At 41.6% G+C, this 14,244-nt stretch overlaps 2 protein-coding genes across 4 annotated transcripts in view; one reads left to right on the plus strand and one right to left on the minus strand.

Annotated features, from left to right (window-relative positions):
• Positions 1-2,134, minus strand: part of AKR1C3 (aldo-keto reductase family 1, member C3 (3-alpha hydroxysteroid dehydrogenase, type II)) — a 133,672-nt gene extending 131,538 nt beyond the window's left edge. For 2 of the 3 annotated variants that reach the window (XM_023256288.2, XM_023256287.2), the window contains exon 1: positions 2,013-2,131. The gene's annotated coding sequence lies outside the window, so the exon portion shown is untranslated. Of the gene's footprint in view, positions 1-2,012 lie in introns of all 3 variants that reach the window. The other variant, XM_045060821.1, reaches the window with a different exon arrangement.
• Positions 1,559-14,244, plus strand: part of NET1 (neuroepithelial cell transforming 1) — a 59,530-nt gene continuing 46,844 nt past the window's right edge. The window contains exon 1 of the mRNA XM_023256290.2: positions 1,559-1,818. Coding sequence (XP_023112058.1) covers positions 1,691-1,818 — 128 coding nt within the window. The 5' untranslated portion in view covers positions 1,559-1,690. The remainder of the gene's footprint in view (positions 1,819-14,244) is intronic.

Raw genomic sequence — 14,244 nt, forward strand, 5'->3', positions numbered from 1 at the left:
GGAAAAGCAAATACATTTTCGCATGTACAGGGGAGCTCCCCAACCCCAACAGGAAAAAGACGATCCAACGAAATGGCAAAACCTTAGTGCTCATATAGTAGGTCAGATGAAGAGAGGCAATCGTGCAAAAGTAGCTAAAATACATGAGGAGACCAAGGGAAGATAAGTTATTCTGATAAGTGCTGTTTGTACAGAATTCTCTGTACACCTGTCCTTCCAATCTCTGGTGATAAGATTCCTTTCTTCCTGGCACAGGGACAGCAGCTGCTCACATGGAAGTTTTTAAAAAAAAAAATTTTTTTTTCAACATTTATTTATTTTGGGGACAGAGAGAGACAGAGCATGAACGGGGGAGGGGCAGAGAGAGAGGGAGACACAGAATCGGAAGCAGGCTCCAGGCTCCGAGCCATCAGCCCAGAGCCCAACGCGGGGCTCGAACTCACGGACCGCGAGATCGTGACCTGAGCCGAAGTCGGCCGCTTAACCGACTGCGCCACCCAGGCGCCCCATCACATGGAAGTTTTATCTCCGGTTTTTAGAAAAGTGGAGATCAGAATGTCCTTCTTGTATCTGGTGTTCTTCAAGTGCCCACAGCTCAAAATAATCCTAATGTCATATTCCCAGCTGGCATATTCTACCCTTCCATGTATGTATAATTTTATTCCTTAGGACAGATTCCCAGAAATGGAATCAGAGTATCAAAGGAGAAGTTATTTTTAATGTTTATTTATTTTTGAGAGAGAGAGACAGAGACAGAGCACGAGCAGGAGAGGGGCAGAGAGAGTGGGAGACACAGAATCCGAAGCAGGTTCCAGGCTCCCAGCTGTCAGCACAGAGCCCCAAGGGGGGCTTGAACTCACTAACCCTGAGATCATGACCTGAGCCGAAGTCCAACGTTTAACGGACTAATCTATAATAAGCCGGAAGAAGTTATTTTTAAAGACTTTGAGACATAAAAAGCAATATTTAAAATCAAAGAATGTGCTATTTAACAACCGTCTTTTTTATTTAAGGAGGCCCTTTATTGGATGCTGAGCTTTTTGCCGCCTTCATACACTTAGAGGATGAAGGCACCTTCACTCTCTTTCGCTAAAGAGAAAATGTCTCTCCCTTTTGGGAGACAGGACGGCTCATAATTCGGTCTTAGTGGTTTCCTAGAGACAGCCCTGAGAACACATTTCCACCACCTTTGGTAACTGGGGATTTATCTCCCATGAATAATTTAGCGCGTATGCGGCCAATAACGCAACATCAGTTTGGGTCCTTACTCTCGATCCCTCTTCTCCCCCGATACTAAGAACGATCTAAAGTGCTTCCAATCTGCCGTGGCCTGTGGCTTAAGTCCTAATGAACACTGAAATAGGTAACGGGCCTTGGGGATTTAGAATTTGGGTCTGTACTAAATCCAAGGCCATCCAGAAATCTGCAGGACTGACCCCTTCACCATCCTGCGTGGCCCCGTTCCATTTAAGCGCCAAAAGGGCGGGACTTCACGTTTCCTAGCAACCGCCCGCTGCCCCCCGATTGGCTGGGCGCCGCACGGCCGCCATTTTCAAACCCCGGAAGATGGCGGCGGCGGTGGCGGCGCACTCCTGACAGGAACTGCTCTCCGGGCAGCAGTGGTCGGGCGCGGTGCCCGACCCAGCGGGTCCCCCGGGCACCCGGCCACCGCCCCACCCCCCTCCGCGCCATGGAGCCCGAGCAGGCTGCCCAGAAGCAGCCCCGGCCGCGGAGGCGAAGCCGCCGGGCCTCCGGGCTCAACGCGGACGGCGCCGCGGGACCTTCGGCCGACACCCCCAGGCCGGGGCCCGACGGCCGGTAAGCGCTGGGGGCCGCAGCGACCGGGGACCCGGGCGTCCGGTCCGAGCGCGGGGCGGTGGGGGGAGGGACGCGGAGAGGGGCAGCTGCTCACCCCCCTCCTCCCCCTCCGCGTCCTCCTGGTCCTCAGGCGGGGCGCGCGCTGCTGACCCTCCTCCTCCTCCCCCTGGCGGGGGCGCGGGCTCTTTACTCACCTCCTCTTCCTCCTCCTGGTCCTCAGGCGGGGCGCGGGCTGCAGTCCTCCTCCTGTTGTTGCTGCTCCTCCTCCTCCCCCATCACCTCGCTCCTGCTCCCTCCTCCCTCCTGCCCTTCCTCTGGCCCGGCGCGCGCTGCCCACTTCCCCCTGCCCCGCCCCTCCCTCCAGGGCGGGGGCGGGGGCGGGGGCGGCGCGGGCCGGCGGAGGAGGTGGGCTCTCCGCGGGCCGGGGGCTGCAGCGGGGGCGGGTGCTCAACGCAAACCCGGAGCCCGACGGCCCGGGAGCCCGCGGGCCTCGGGAAGGGGGAGGGGTCGTCACCGGAGCCGCGCGACCTGGAACGGGCGCGAAACTTGGGCTGAAAGCGAGCGTTCAAGTGAGACGCCTTGCGGACGCCTGTCCGTGAACCGGGCACGGCCCGCGGCGGCTCCAGCCTCCCGGCGGACCAGGTCCCAGCGGATGGTCGCTGGCTTTGTCTGTCGTCACACGCTCCCCGTTCTGTGTCGTGTGTCTGGCAAGGGCGGCCCTTGAGGGCCTCAGAAGGCTGCGTCTGGGAGAGGGGCGGCGTACAGGAGTGCTGAAAACCTTGCCCTCCCGCCCCGCTGTTGGAGGTGGCAGGTGCCGGTTTCTGGCTGTTGGACCCTTCGTCTCTAGGCCCACGTCCTCAGCTGTGAAATGGGGATTCAGCTGGGACCCACTTCCCAGAAGTTGTAAAATGTAGCGAGAATGCGCGTGAGAGGCGTGCGCCGCGCCTCTACACCGAGCGCTCTCGGTCTGTGTTAACTGCTTGCTGGGTTTTAAAGTAACAATTCCACCTCTGCGCGTCGTTTCAAAAGGCCCTGCGGTCCGTCTCACATTGCTTGCGATAGACCACAGTCCCTTGCGTAATTTACGTTCTACTTACGCCTGAAGGTGCTGCTCCCCGTTTGAGAGATAGGACAGCTTTCATCGACGAGGCATTTATAAACCCATTGGGAGTTTTGTTTTGTTTTTAATTTTTTTTTTTTTTTTGGACATTTACTTAATTTTGAGAGACAGGGTGCGCGGGATAGGGCCAGAAAGGAGGAGACAGAGGACCTCCAGCAGGCTCTGACACAGTGATGGCAGAGCCCAGCGCGGGGCTCATACCCACAAACCACAAGATCATGACCCGAGCCGAAACCAGCGAGGCTCCTCCAACTGAGCCACCCAGACGCCCCTATAAGCCCATCGCTAAGTTCCTCTGCAGAGACCTAGGGGTTTTCTCACTAGAAACATTTTTATTGTTTTGTGGTTTAGAGTACTTGTGGTCTCACACCTTCGTGAAATCTCGGTAGTGAGTACAGCCTCTATTTAAGGAGCGTTGGAAGAGCAAGAGAAGTCATTTCGGCCTGAGAGATGGAAAGACTAGTTAAGGAACGTAGAATTTCGGAAATATCCAACAGAGGCAGTGTTAGATTCATTCTGCATTCATTCATTTATACTGTTGGGCACGTCCAGGTGTTGTAGATACTGGGAATTCTGGTGAATAAAATAGATGAAGTGTCTCCTCTCATGAAGCTTAAATTGGGTGAGAAAGACTATCATCAAATATGTACAGTATCAGGTGGTCGTACTGTGAAGAGAATTAAGGCATGGTAAAGGGGATAGAGATCAGGAGAGGGTAGTGTTGCTTTTGTTGTTGTTGTTGATTTATTTTTGAGAGAGAGAGTGAGTGGGCAGGGGAGGGGCAGAGAGAGGGAGAGAGATTCCCAAGCAGGCTCCGTGCTGTCAGCACAGAGCCTGATGGGGTCTTGAACTCACGAATCCTGAGACCATGACCTGAGCTGAAATCAAGAGCCACACCCTTAACTGACTGCACCACCCAGGCGCCCCAGTGTTGCTCTTTTCAAAAGAGCAAAAGGAAAAGCTCCCATGATGATGACATTTGAGATCTGAAGACATTAAGGAATAAGGCATGTGAGTATTTGGAGGGAGCGACAGCAAGTGCAAAGGCCTTGCGGTAGAATCCCATTTGGTGTGTTTGAGGATCTGCAGAGAAGCCAAGACCCAGTGGAGGAAACAGGGGAAGAAGCGCAGAGGAGGAGGTCAGAGACGAGGCTGGGGCCAGATCATGCAGCACCTGGGATACCTACCATTGAAGGGACCTCAAATTTGAATTAGTGAGTTGGGAAGCAGGAACAGATGATGTGATCTATATTTTAAAAGGACCACTCTGACTTACGTGGCGAGAGAAGCCGGGACCGAGAAGCAGAGGGTATTGTAGTTGAGACATCGTATCAAAGTGGGAGACATGAAAAATACTCATATTTGGGATGTGTTTGAAAATAGAGCTGAGGGGGGCGCCTGGGTGGCTCAGTCAGTTAAGCGTCCGACTTCGGCTCAGGTCATGATCTCACGGTTCGTGAGTTCGAGCCCCGTGTCGGGCTCTGTGCTGACAGCTCAGAGCCTGGAGCCCGCTTCGGATTCTGTGTCTCCCTCTCTCTCTGCCGCTGTCCCACTCGCGCTCTGTCTCTCTCTGCCTCTCAAAAATAAAGAAACATAATAAAAAAATTTTAGAAAATAGAGCTGACAGGATTTGCAGATGGATTAACTGTGGCGTTGACAGGAGAAGGCAAGAGTTCATCACAATTTTTTTTTCTCTTTCTTAAATTGAAGTATGATTAACGTACAGTGTTATATTTGTTTCAGGTATACAACACAGTGATTTGATATTCTACTCATTGCTCTCTTTTTTGCTTTTTCTTAACCTTTTATTGAACTATAACTCTTGAGTTAAAGAGTGCACAAATGTTAAGCATTTAGCTCAGTGACATTTCATAAAGCAAACCCACCTATGGAACCAGATATAAATTTGAGAGTTGTCAACAAATAGACCTGAAATCATGGAACTGGGAAGTCATCTAGATTGCGAATATAAATAAATAATTTCAAGACTAACTCTTGAGGGCCTCCCAACATGTAAAGGTCAGGGTAAAGAGGATACTGAGGGCAGCTGGTGAAGTAAGAAAAGAACCAAGAACAGTCCCTCAGGCCCAGTGAAGAAAGGATTTCAAGGAGGAGGACATGGGATACTATGTCACATATTAGTGATAAGGAAGGATTGGAAAGTTTAAGTTAGATAAGGAACAAAAAGACCATTAAATCTGGTAATGGGAAGAGCATATTATCTTAGATCATTTCCATAGACTAGTTAAAATATTAAATTTACAATGTTTGCAATGGGTTGAGAAGAGAATGAGGTGTGATTTTTCAAGAAACATGTGAATGCCAGACACTAGAAATACGGGTATGGAAAATACTATGCTTACTCAAAAGTTTATAATTTTATAGAAAAGAAAGATAAATTAATAATTGTGATAAAAGTCACTGTAGAGGTCTAGCTGGATGCCACAGATGCAGATAAAAGGAACACTTATGAAAAGAACAAGAAATGATTTCCTGTTGCAACCCCTGAGTCTTGAAGGACCAGGTTAGAGAGGTGTAAATGGGTGAGTTCACGTAGAGAAGCATGCTGAAAGGTCCTGAGGCAAATGAACAGGAGTTCTAGATATCACGCCTAGCTGGCTCTGACTAGGTGCTAATTGTGTAACCACCGGGAGGATTTAGGGATAGTGATGAGAGATTATCCTAAAGAACCACATCATGAAGGAGCCTTGTATGCATGAGAGTTTGGGTTTTATCCAAGGTGATGGGGAAATACTGAAAGACAAGCCAAGGACGTGATACTTGCATTTTAAAATGTCATTGCATCTTCGTTGAGAAAAATAAGTAGCATTTGGGAGTCATAACACTCTTTTAAGTCTTATAAAAACTATTTCTGAAAAGTGCTGATACACGTAAAATTTCAAATTTGTGGTCCCTTTCACCACAACTGTGGATACCAAATTAAAAATCTCAGGTACAGATGGTGACTGGTGGGAAGTCAGTCTGCAGTAGCCTAAATGAAAGGTGAGGGGTGTTTGAATCTGATAGCTGGCAATGAGATTGGAAAACAAGAAATCCTGAGTGTGGATTACACTTTGAAGAAATAGGGAGGCAACAGTTTGTGCAGGAGACTCTTAAGGGATAAACTTGTTATCCTTGGGTAGTAGGTAGAGGGAGAAGTGGAAGAGACAGGAGAAAAGAGATGATTAGCCAACGAGGCAGAAAAGGATGGAATTCAAATTAAGGGTAAAGAATTTAGCCTGGCTAAAAGCTACGGGTGGTATACTTTTAGGTAAGTTTGGGGAATGGGGTAGGTTGTGAGCAGGAATTTGAGATCCTTCCCAGCAGGCTTCCATTTTTCCGTGTGAGGGTGGAAATGAGGTCTGAGTAAAGGATGATGGTGCAGGCAGCATGAGGATAGGAATGAAGTTAGAAGAGCCTTGGAGAAAAACTAGGGAGTGAAGTAACTAATCCAAATTCCATTTTCCAGAAAGGGTGTAAGACATTTCCAAGAATACGTAAAATATGACAGGGTAATGTCAATTAATAGTGGAGCAAGAAACAACTATTTAAGCTGACATCAGATCCAGAAATCATAAGGAAGAAGACTGATGTATAAGCCTACGTAAATATAAAACTTTCTGTAGGTAAGGTCACTTTACAGTAATTTGAAAAACAACATACAAGAAAAGTGAAAGTATTACTGGGTTTTTTAAAACCACTGTTCACATACCATACAATTTTACCCATTTAAAGTGTACAGTGTTTTTCTATGTATTCAGATATGTGTAACCATCACCATAGTCCATTTTAGAACATTTTATTTTAATATCGAAAAGAAACCCCATCTCCTTCCGTTAGTATTCCTCTCCCCCAAACTCCTCCCCACTCTATCCCAAGCTCTGATCTACTGTCTGTCTCTGTATTGCCCTGTTTTGGACATTTCATATGAACAGAATCATGTGGCCATTTTTGGTGGCCCATCCTTTGCCCGTTTTTTAGTTGGGTTATTTGTCCTTTTTTTCATTATTGAGTTTTAAGAGTTCTTTACTCTAGGCTCAAGTCCTTTATCAGATATATGATTTGTAAATATTTTCTCTTATTCTGGGGGTTGTCTGTTCAGTTTCCTGATGTCCTTTGAAGAACGAAAGTTTTTAATTTTGATCAAGTCCAATTTATCTATATTTGTTGCTTTTTCTTTTGGCATCACATCTAAGATTCCTTTGCTGAACTTGAGGTTGTGAAGGTTTACCCCTATGTTTTCTAGTTTAAGTTCTGATACTTAGGTCTTTGATCTGTGAGAGTTAATTTTTATATATGGTGTAACGTAGGGGTACTATTTCTTTTTCCTGTGGCTGTCTGGTTGTCCCAGCCTCATTTGTTGAAAACACTGTTCTTTCCCCATCAAATGGGCTTGGCACCTTATGAAAAACCAGTTGACCGTAGGTGTCTTCGTTTATTTTTTGACTTTCAATTTTATTCCCTTGACGTGTGTGTATATCCTTCTGCCGGCACCACAGCTTATTGATTATCATTACTTTATGGTAAGTTTTGAAATCAAGACATACGAGTCCTACTTTGTTCTTCCTTTTTCATGATTGTTTCAGCTATTCTGGGTCTCTTGTAACTCCATATGAATTTTAGGACAAGCTTGTCAGTTTTTGCAAAGAAGTCAGCTGAGATTCTGATAGGGATTACATTGAATCTGTAGATCAGTTTTGGGGGGTATTGCCATTTTAGCAATGTTCAGTGTTCCAGTCTATGAACAAGGAATGTTTTCCCAACTATTTAGATCTTTAACTTCTTTCTGCAGTATTTTATAATTTTCAGAGTATAACTTTTGTACCACTTAATTTATTTGTAAATATATTTTCTTTTGGATGCTATTGTAAATGGAATTTGTTTCTTAATTTCAAGTGTATAAAAGTACACTTGATTTTTGTAGGTAGATTTTGTATCCTGCACTGTTCCTGCACGCATTCTAAAAGTTTCTTGGTGAATTCTTTAGGATTTTCTACATACAAGGTTGTGTCATCAGCGAATATAAATAGTTATATTTCTTTTTTTCCAACCTGGATACCTTAATTCTTTCTCTTTCCTAATGGCTCTCACTGTAACCTCCAGTACACTGTTGAGCAGAATCACTGAGACTGGAAAAATCCTTACCTAGTTGCTGATCTCAGGGGCAAAGCATGCAGTCTTTCACCTTTAACTAAAATGTTAGCTGTGGGGTTTTGTAGATGCCCTTTATCAGACTGAGGAAGTTCCCTTCTACTCCTAGTTTTTTTAAGTGATTTCATCTTGAAAGGGTTTTAGATCTTTGTCAAATGTTCTTTCTCTCTCCCCAACCCCCACTTTGGTCTATTTTTTAATGTATTGATGTGATTTTAGGTGTTAAAACAACTTTGCCTTCCTGGTATAAATCCTATTTGGTCATGGTGTATAATTTTATACTGTTGGATTCAGTACTGTTTTATTAGTTTGCTAATATTGAGGATTTTTATGTCTATATTCACAAGAGATATTGGTCTGTATTGTCTTTGTCTGGTTTTGGTATCAGGTAATACTGGTCTCATGAGTTGGATGGTGTTCCCTGCTCTTTTTGGAAAAAAACCCTGCAGTTTTTTGGAAAAGTGAGTGAAAAATTGGTATTAATTCTTTAAATGTTTGGTAGGATCCAGGGATAAAGCCATCCGGACCTGGACTTTTCTTTGCGGATTTTTTAAAAATTTTTTTAATTGCTAATTCAGTCTCTTCCCTTGTTCTAGATGTACTTCTTCTTAAGTCACTTTCAGTAATTTGTGTCTTTTAAGAATTTGCTCATTTCATTTACACTATTTAATTTGTTGGCATACAGTTATTCATGATATTCTTTTATAGTCCTTTTTATTTTTGTAAGATAAGTGGTAATGCCTCCTCTTTTATTTCCATTTCTAGTAATTTGAGTCTTCTTATTGTCTTGGTCTGTCTACCTAGAGATTTGTCCATTTTGTTGATCTTTCCAAAGGACCAGCTTTTGGCTTCATTGATTTTTTTTTCTACTGTTTTTCTCTTCTCTGTGTCATTAATTTCTACTTTAACCTTTATTATTTCTGTCCCTTTGTTTGCTTTAAGTTTATTCTGCCCCTCTTTATCCAGTGTCTTAAGATGGAAAATTATTTATTTGACACTTTTTTCCTAATATAGATATTTATAACTATAAATTCCCCCCTAAGCACTACTTTAATTGGATCCTATAAGTTTTGATATTTTGTGTCTGCATTATTATTGATATGGAATTATTTTGTGATTTCCCATTGCTTTCTTCTTTGACCCATTGATTATTTATGAGTGCACTGTTTAATTTCCACATATTTGTTAGTTTCCCAATTTTTTTCCTGCTGTTGATTGCCAATTTTGTGGTTGAGGACATATTTTTATTATTTATGTCCTTTTAAATATATTTTTATTTTATGCCCTAGAATATAGTCTCTCAAGGAGAATGCTTTTCATGTGGATTTGAAAATGTATATTCTTTTGGCTGTAGTGTCTAGAGATGGCAGTTAGATCTAGTTGGTTTATAGAGTTGTTCAAGTTTTAGATTTCCTTGTTGATCTTCTAGTTATTCTGCCATTATTGAAGATGAGGTATTGAAGCTGCTATTGTTGAATTGTCTGTTTTTCCCTTCTTTTCGGTCAGTTTTTGCTATCTGTATTTTATTTTGTTATTAGGTGCATATATATTTGTAATGTTATACTTCCCTGATGGATCGATCCTTTTATCATTATAAAATGGCTCCCTTAACTTTGGTAACTGTTTTTTTGTTTTGTTTTAGATTCTATTTTGTCTGATATTAATATAACCAGCCTAGCTTGTGGTTTGCTGTTCGCATAGTTTCTTTTTACTTTCAAGCTATTTGTATCTTTAAAGCTAAAGTATGTCTCCTATGGATGGTACAGTTGATCCTTGAACAATGTGGTTTTAAGCTGCATGGGTCCCATTATAAGTGGATTTTTTACAGTATTGTAAATCTGTTTTCTTTTCCTTATGATTTTCTTAATATTTTCTTTTCCCAAGCTTATTTTATAGTAAGAATACAGTATATACTCCATATAACATACAAAATATGTGCTGACCTACTGTTTATGTTATACTTAAGGCTTCTGGTCAACAAAACGCTATTAGTAAAGTTTTGCAGGAGTCAAAAGTTATACATGGATTTTTGACCACATTGGGGGGTGGTTCATGATGTGCTCCTAACCCCCACATTGTTCAAGAGTCAATGGTATATAGTTGGATTATATTTATTTCTTTTAAATCCAGGCTAACAATCTCTGTCTTACTATTGGGAGATTTACTCCACTCACATTTAATGTTCTCTATTAATATAGTTTGATTTATGCCTGCTATTTTGCATTTTGTTTTATGTCTGACCTTGGTTTCTCTATTTGGCCTTTATTGCTTTCTTTTGCATTAAGTGAATGTTTTCTAATTAATGGCATTTTAATTTATTTACTGATTTTTTTTTTTTTTCATTTAGACTGATTTTATTTGTGCTCTTTGTCTTTTTGGGTAGATTCAAATGACCATCTAGACTCACTTGCTTTTAGCCTGAATACTTCCTTTTAGTATGTAAGACAGGTCTACAGACAACAAATTTTCTCAGTTTTTATCTAGATAATGTCTTAATTTAACCTTCATATTTGAAAGCTAGTTTTGATGGAATTGGGATTCTTTGTTGATAGTCTTTCTCTTTGAGCACTTTGAATATGACGTCTCACTGCTTTCTGGTTTCTATGGTTTCTGCTGATAGGTCAGCCATTAATCTTGCTGGGATTCCCTTGTAAATAGCAAGTCATTTTTCTCTTGCTCCTTTCAAGATTTTCTCCTATGTTTGACCATTTTTATTGTGATTTTATCTGTGGGTCTCTTTGAATGTATCTTTCTTGGAGTTCACTGCGTTTTCTGGATGTGTAGGTTATTGTTTTTCAGTAAATTTGAGAAGTTTTCAGTCATTTCTTCAAATATTTTTTCTGCTCCTTTCTCCTCCTGGTACTCCCATTACATGTATGTTGGACAAGAAATTCAGCAGATACAACAAAACTTTAATAGTGCATATATTTAAACCGAGAATTATACATACAGGAATTTATCTTAAAGTTATTGTACCGTATATGTGGGTGTATGTGTAAAAAAGTACGTCACAACACATCTTTATGGTAAAAAATTGAGAAAAAGAGTGATAGGAAATTAAATACATTATGATACTTTTACACAATGAAATATCATTAACTATAATCGTTTTAAGTCTCTTTCCATAATTCAGACAGAGGTTTTTTTATGTGTTATCTCATATAAGATACATGTTTCTTTTTCGGGTATGCATTTCCTTTCTGTACCTGTGCAGGTTTTTTCTAGGACAGCCATTCTCATTCTGGTGGCATTAGGACTTCTGTACTTTCTTTAAAATTATTGATACCAGAGAGCTTTTGTTGATGTGGATTATATTTATTAAAAATTATTACTTTGTTAAATGTTTTAAAACAGACCCATTATGTTTGCATAAACAACATATTTTTTAAAGGAAAGAGTTTCAAAAACAATATTAGTGAGAAGTGTCGAGTTTTTTTATAAGTTTCATAAATTTCTAGTATCAAGCTTAACAAAAGAGCAGGATTCTTATATCTGCTGCTTGCAATATATAAAGATGAAGTATATAGAGAATGAAGTATATGAGTATATAAAGAAAATCTGCCCTGACACAGGTTTTTAGTTCAAAAATGCACAAATCCTTTAATAGCCTTTTCAGACAGTTATGGGTATTCTTCTTTGATAATACACCAAAACTTGACAAGTGGCAGTGTCTTAATGTTTGGCTGCAGTTTGAATCTGAAATTGTATCAATGAACTTTTCATTCTCTTACATTAAAATCCACTGTCTTTAGATCTGTTTACTCAGCCATGATTTTGAGACATTATGTGTTTGTCGTTTGGAAAATCCTGGTGTACTGAGTTAAGCAGATCTTCCAAAGGTTGATACATACTGACATATTGTCACATGCTATCAAAAAGTCATAGTCATTTATATAATCACTGGTCTCACCTGAAAAGCTTTTAAGGGTTGAGATGTCATGTTCACAACGATGGATACAGTTTTCAAAAATTCTAATTTTCATTTGAAAGCACAACTTTTTATCATTAGCAGCAATACTTCATTGTAGAGTTAATGCCTGCAAAATACCCAAGTCCAAATGATGGTAGTTTATCTGTTAGTGGGTCCCTCAAGTAAAAATATTGCTCTCTGAAAATGAATAGCTAATTCAATTCACAAATCCATTAATTACACTACTGCTTTTCCTCAAGACAACATCATTACACTGCCTATGTTCTCTTATTCAGAAAGGATCTTCCTCTGGCAATTTTTATCTTCAGATTGTTACATTGTACCTATTTACATTTCGTAATTAATTGTTGTTTTTTTGAAATGGATGTGTTTTGTCTCTGGCTGCTTTTCAGAGTAGAGAAGAGCAGATATAACCCAGTGTATAAATGGAGGGTTTGGAATTAGTTAATACAGCTTATACATTGTAACAAAAGAGAAGGAAAAGTTTATGGGATGTTGGTAAATTGCACAGTGTAAGTGTGCAGGATATAATATTATACGATGCAGAGTCAGAGTCGTAAGCTGAAAGTGAGATGGGGGTAAGGAGGGAGTAGTATTGGAAGAGTGAAGAGGGAAAGGTTTGAAGTAGCTCTTTCCAAGAGTAGGAGAGGAAGTGACAAGGGAAATGTAAGTGCTGGGCAGAGTAAAGACCTACATGAAATGTGTGGTCAGGAATTTAAAGTGAAACTCGTCACCACGGGTTGGGGGTGGGGGTGAGTGTGCGTGTGCCTGTGTTGGCACACATGTACACATGGGTGAACACTGCTGTTGACGGGACCCACCTTTAATCAGCCCACAGGCCTGGAGCTCATTTCCAGCCACACCTATTGCTAATTATTAATGGTAGCCCACCAACCAAGAAGCAGGTAGGTTAGAGGATGCCCTGGGCGATACAAATGGCTAGGATGCACAGAACCTAGGAGAAATGGACGGCTGCTGGTTTTAAGTCTGTGCCGCGTTAAATAAAGGATCATGAAGATGATTTGCCCCTGCTAAATATCACTTCTGGGGGAACATATCATGTGTGTGATGACTGCTATAGGCCATGGCAGGGGAGAGATGATTAGGAGGAAGAAAGAGTAGAAACAGCTGGAATCCAGTAGGGTATAAGCTTCTGTGCAGGTTTTACAGCGGGCCTCTCAAATCCTTCCTCCCCTTACATCCTCTCTTTGCTCTGGGTAGTAGGAAAGGGGTCTTGTGCGCGGACAGCCCTGGGCCCTCCCATAGGATTCAGAGCTTGGAAGACGGCCTGCTTTCTTGATCTAGTTTCCCTGACGCTGAGTCTGTTCTGGCTTCACCTTTGATTCAATTCATTGTTTCCTCTGGGAATGTACATTCTTTTAGACTGAGGCCCACAACCAAATAAAATTTTAGTTTTTAAAGAGTTTAGGCTTTATAGTAAGGCTTTTTCCTGGGTTCAGACCCCGGCTCTTGAGAACTTAATCTCTTTAAATCTTACTTCATAGTATCTGTCTCATAAGGTTGTGAAAATCCTATGACATAATTCATGTCAAGCATTAGAACATACCTAGACCTAGCAAGTATTCCAAGAATATTAGGTATGATTATTTGTATTTTTTGCAGGAAACACCAGAACTATCACTTATTTACTGTGTATCAAAGAGTATTTAGCAGTTAGCTCTGTTGTCAGCTCTTGTAGGGGCGGTGTAGTATGGTTTTTCACGGCGTGGTAGAGCTGGACTAACTGGAGGTAAATCCTGGTTCTGTCGCTGACCACTTGGAGGCCTTGGCCCGTTTCATCGATACATGCCATCGGCCTCTTCATCTGTAAAGTGGAAGTAGAAATAGGACCTGCCTTACAGAGTTGCTCTAAGGATTGAGTCAATGCACAGAACTCATATAAACTTCTATGTTTATATGTACATAATAAGCATTCAGTAAATTTCTTGCTGCTGTTATCAAAACAAACAAGCAAGCAAGCAAACAAACAAAACTGACTCCCATTTTAGTACTGAAAGAGAGAGCCTTAGCATTTAGCACAACTTCTTTTATCCATGAGACGTGTGAAGCTCTGTGAAATTTCACAGCTAGATACTGGAAAAAGTTTGTCCTGTATTTGCTAACTCCTAATTTAATGTTGTTTCTCATGCTTCCTCCACAGAATATCTCTGAAGAGACGTATTAGTAACATCAACCAACAAAATAATTACTATCACTCATGTAA

This window comes from Felis catus, chromosome B4, assembly GCF_018350175.1.
Source record: "Felis catus isolate Fca126 chromosome B4, F.catus_Fca126_mat1.0, whole genome shotgun sequence".
In the NCBI taxonomy this organism is placed as follows: domain Eukaryota; kingdom Metazoa; phylum Chordata; class Mammalia; order Carnivora; family Felidae; genus Felis; species Felis catus.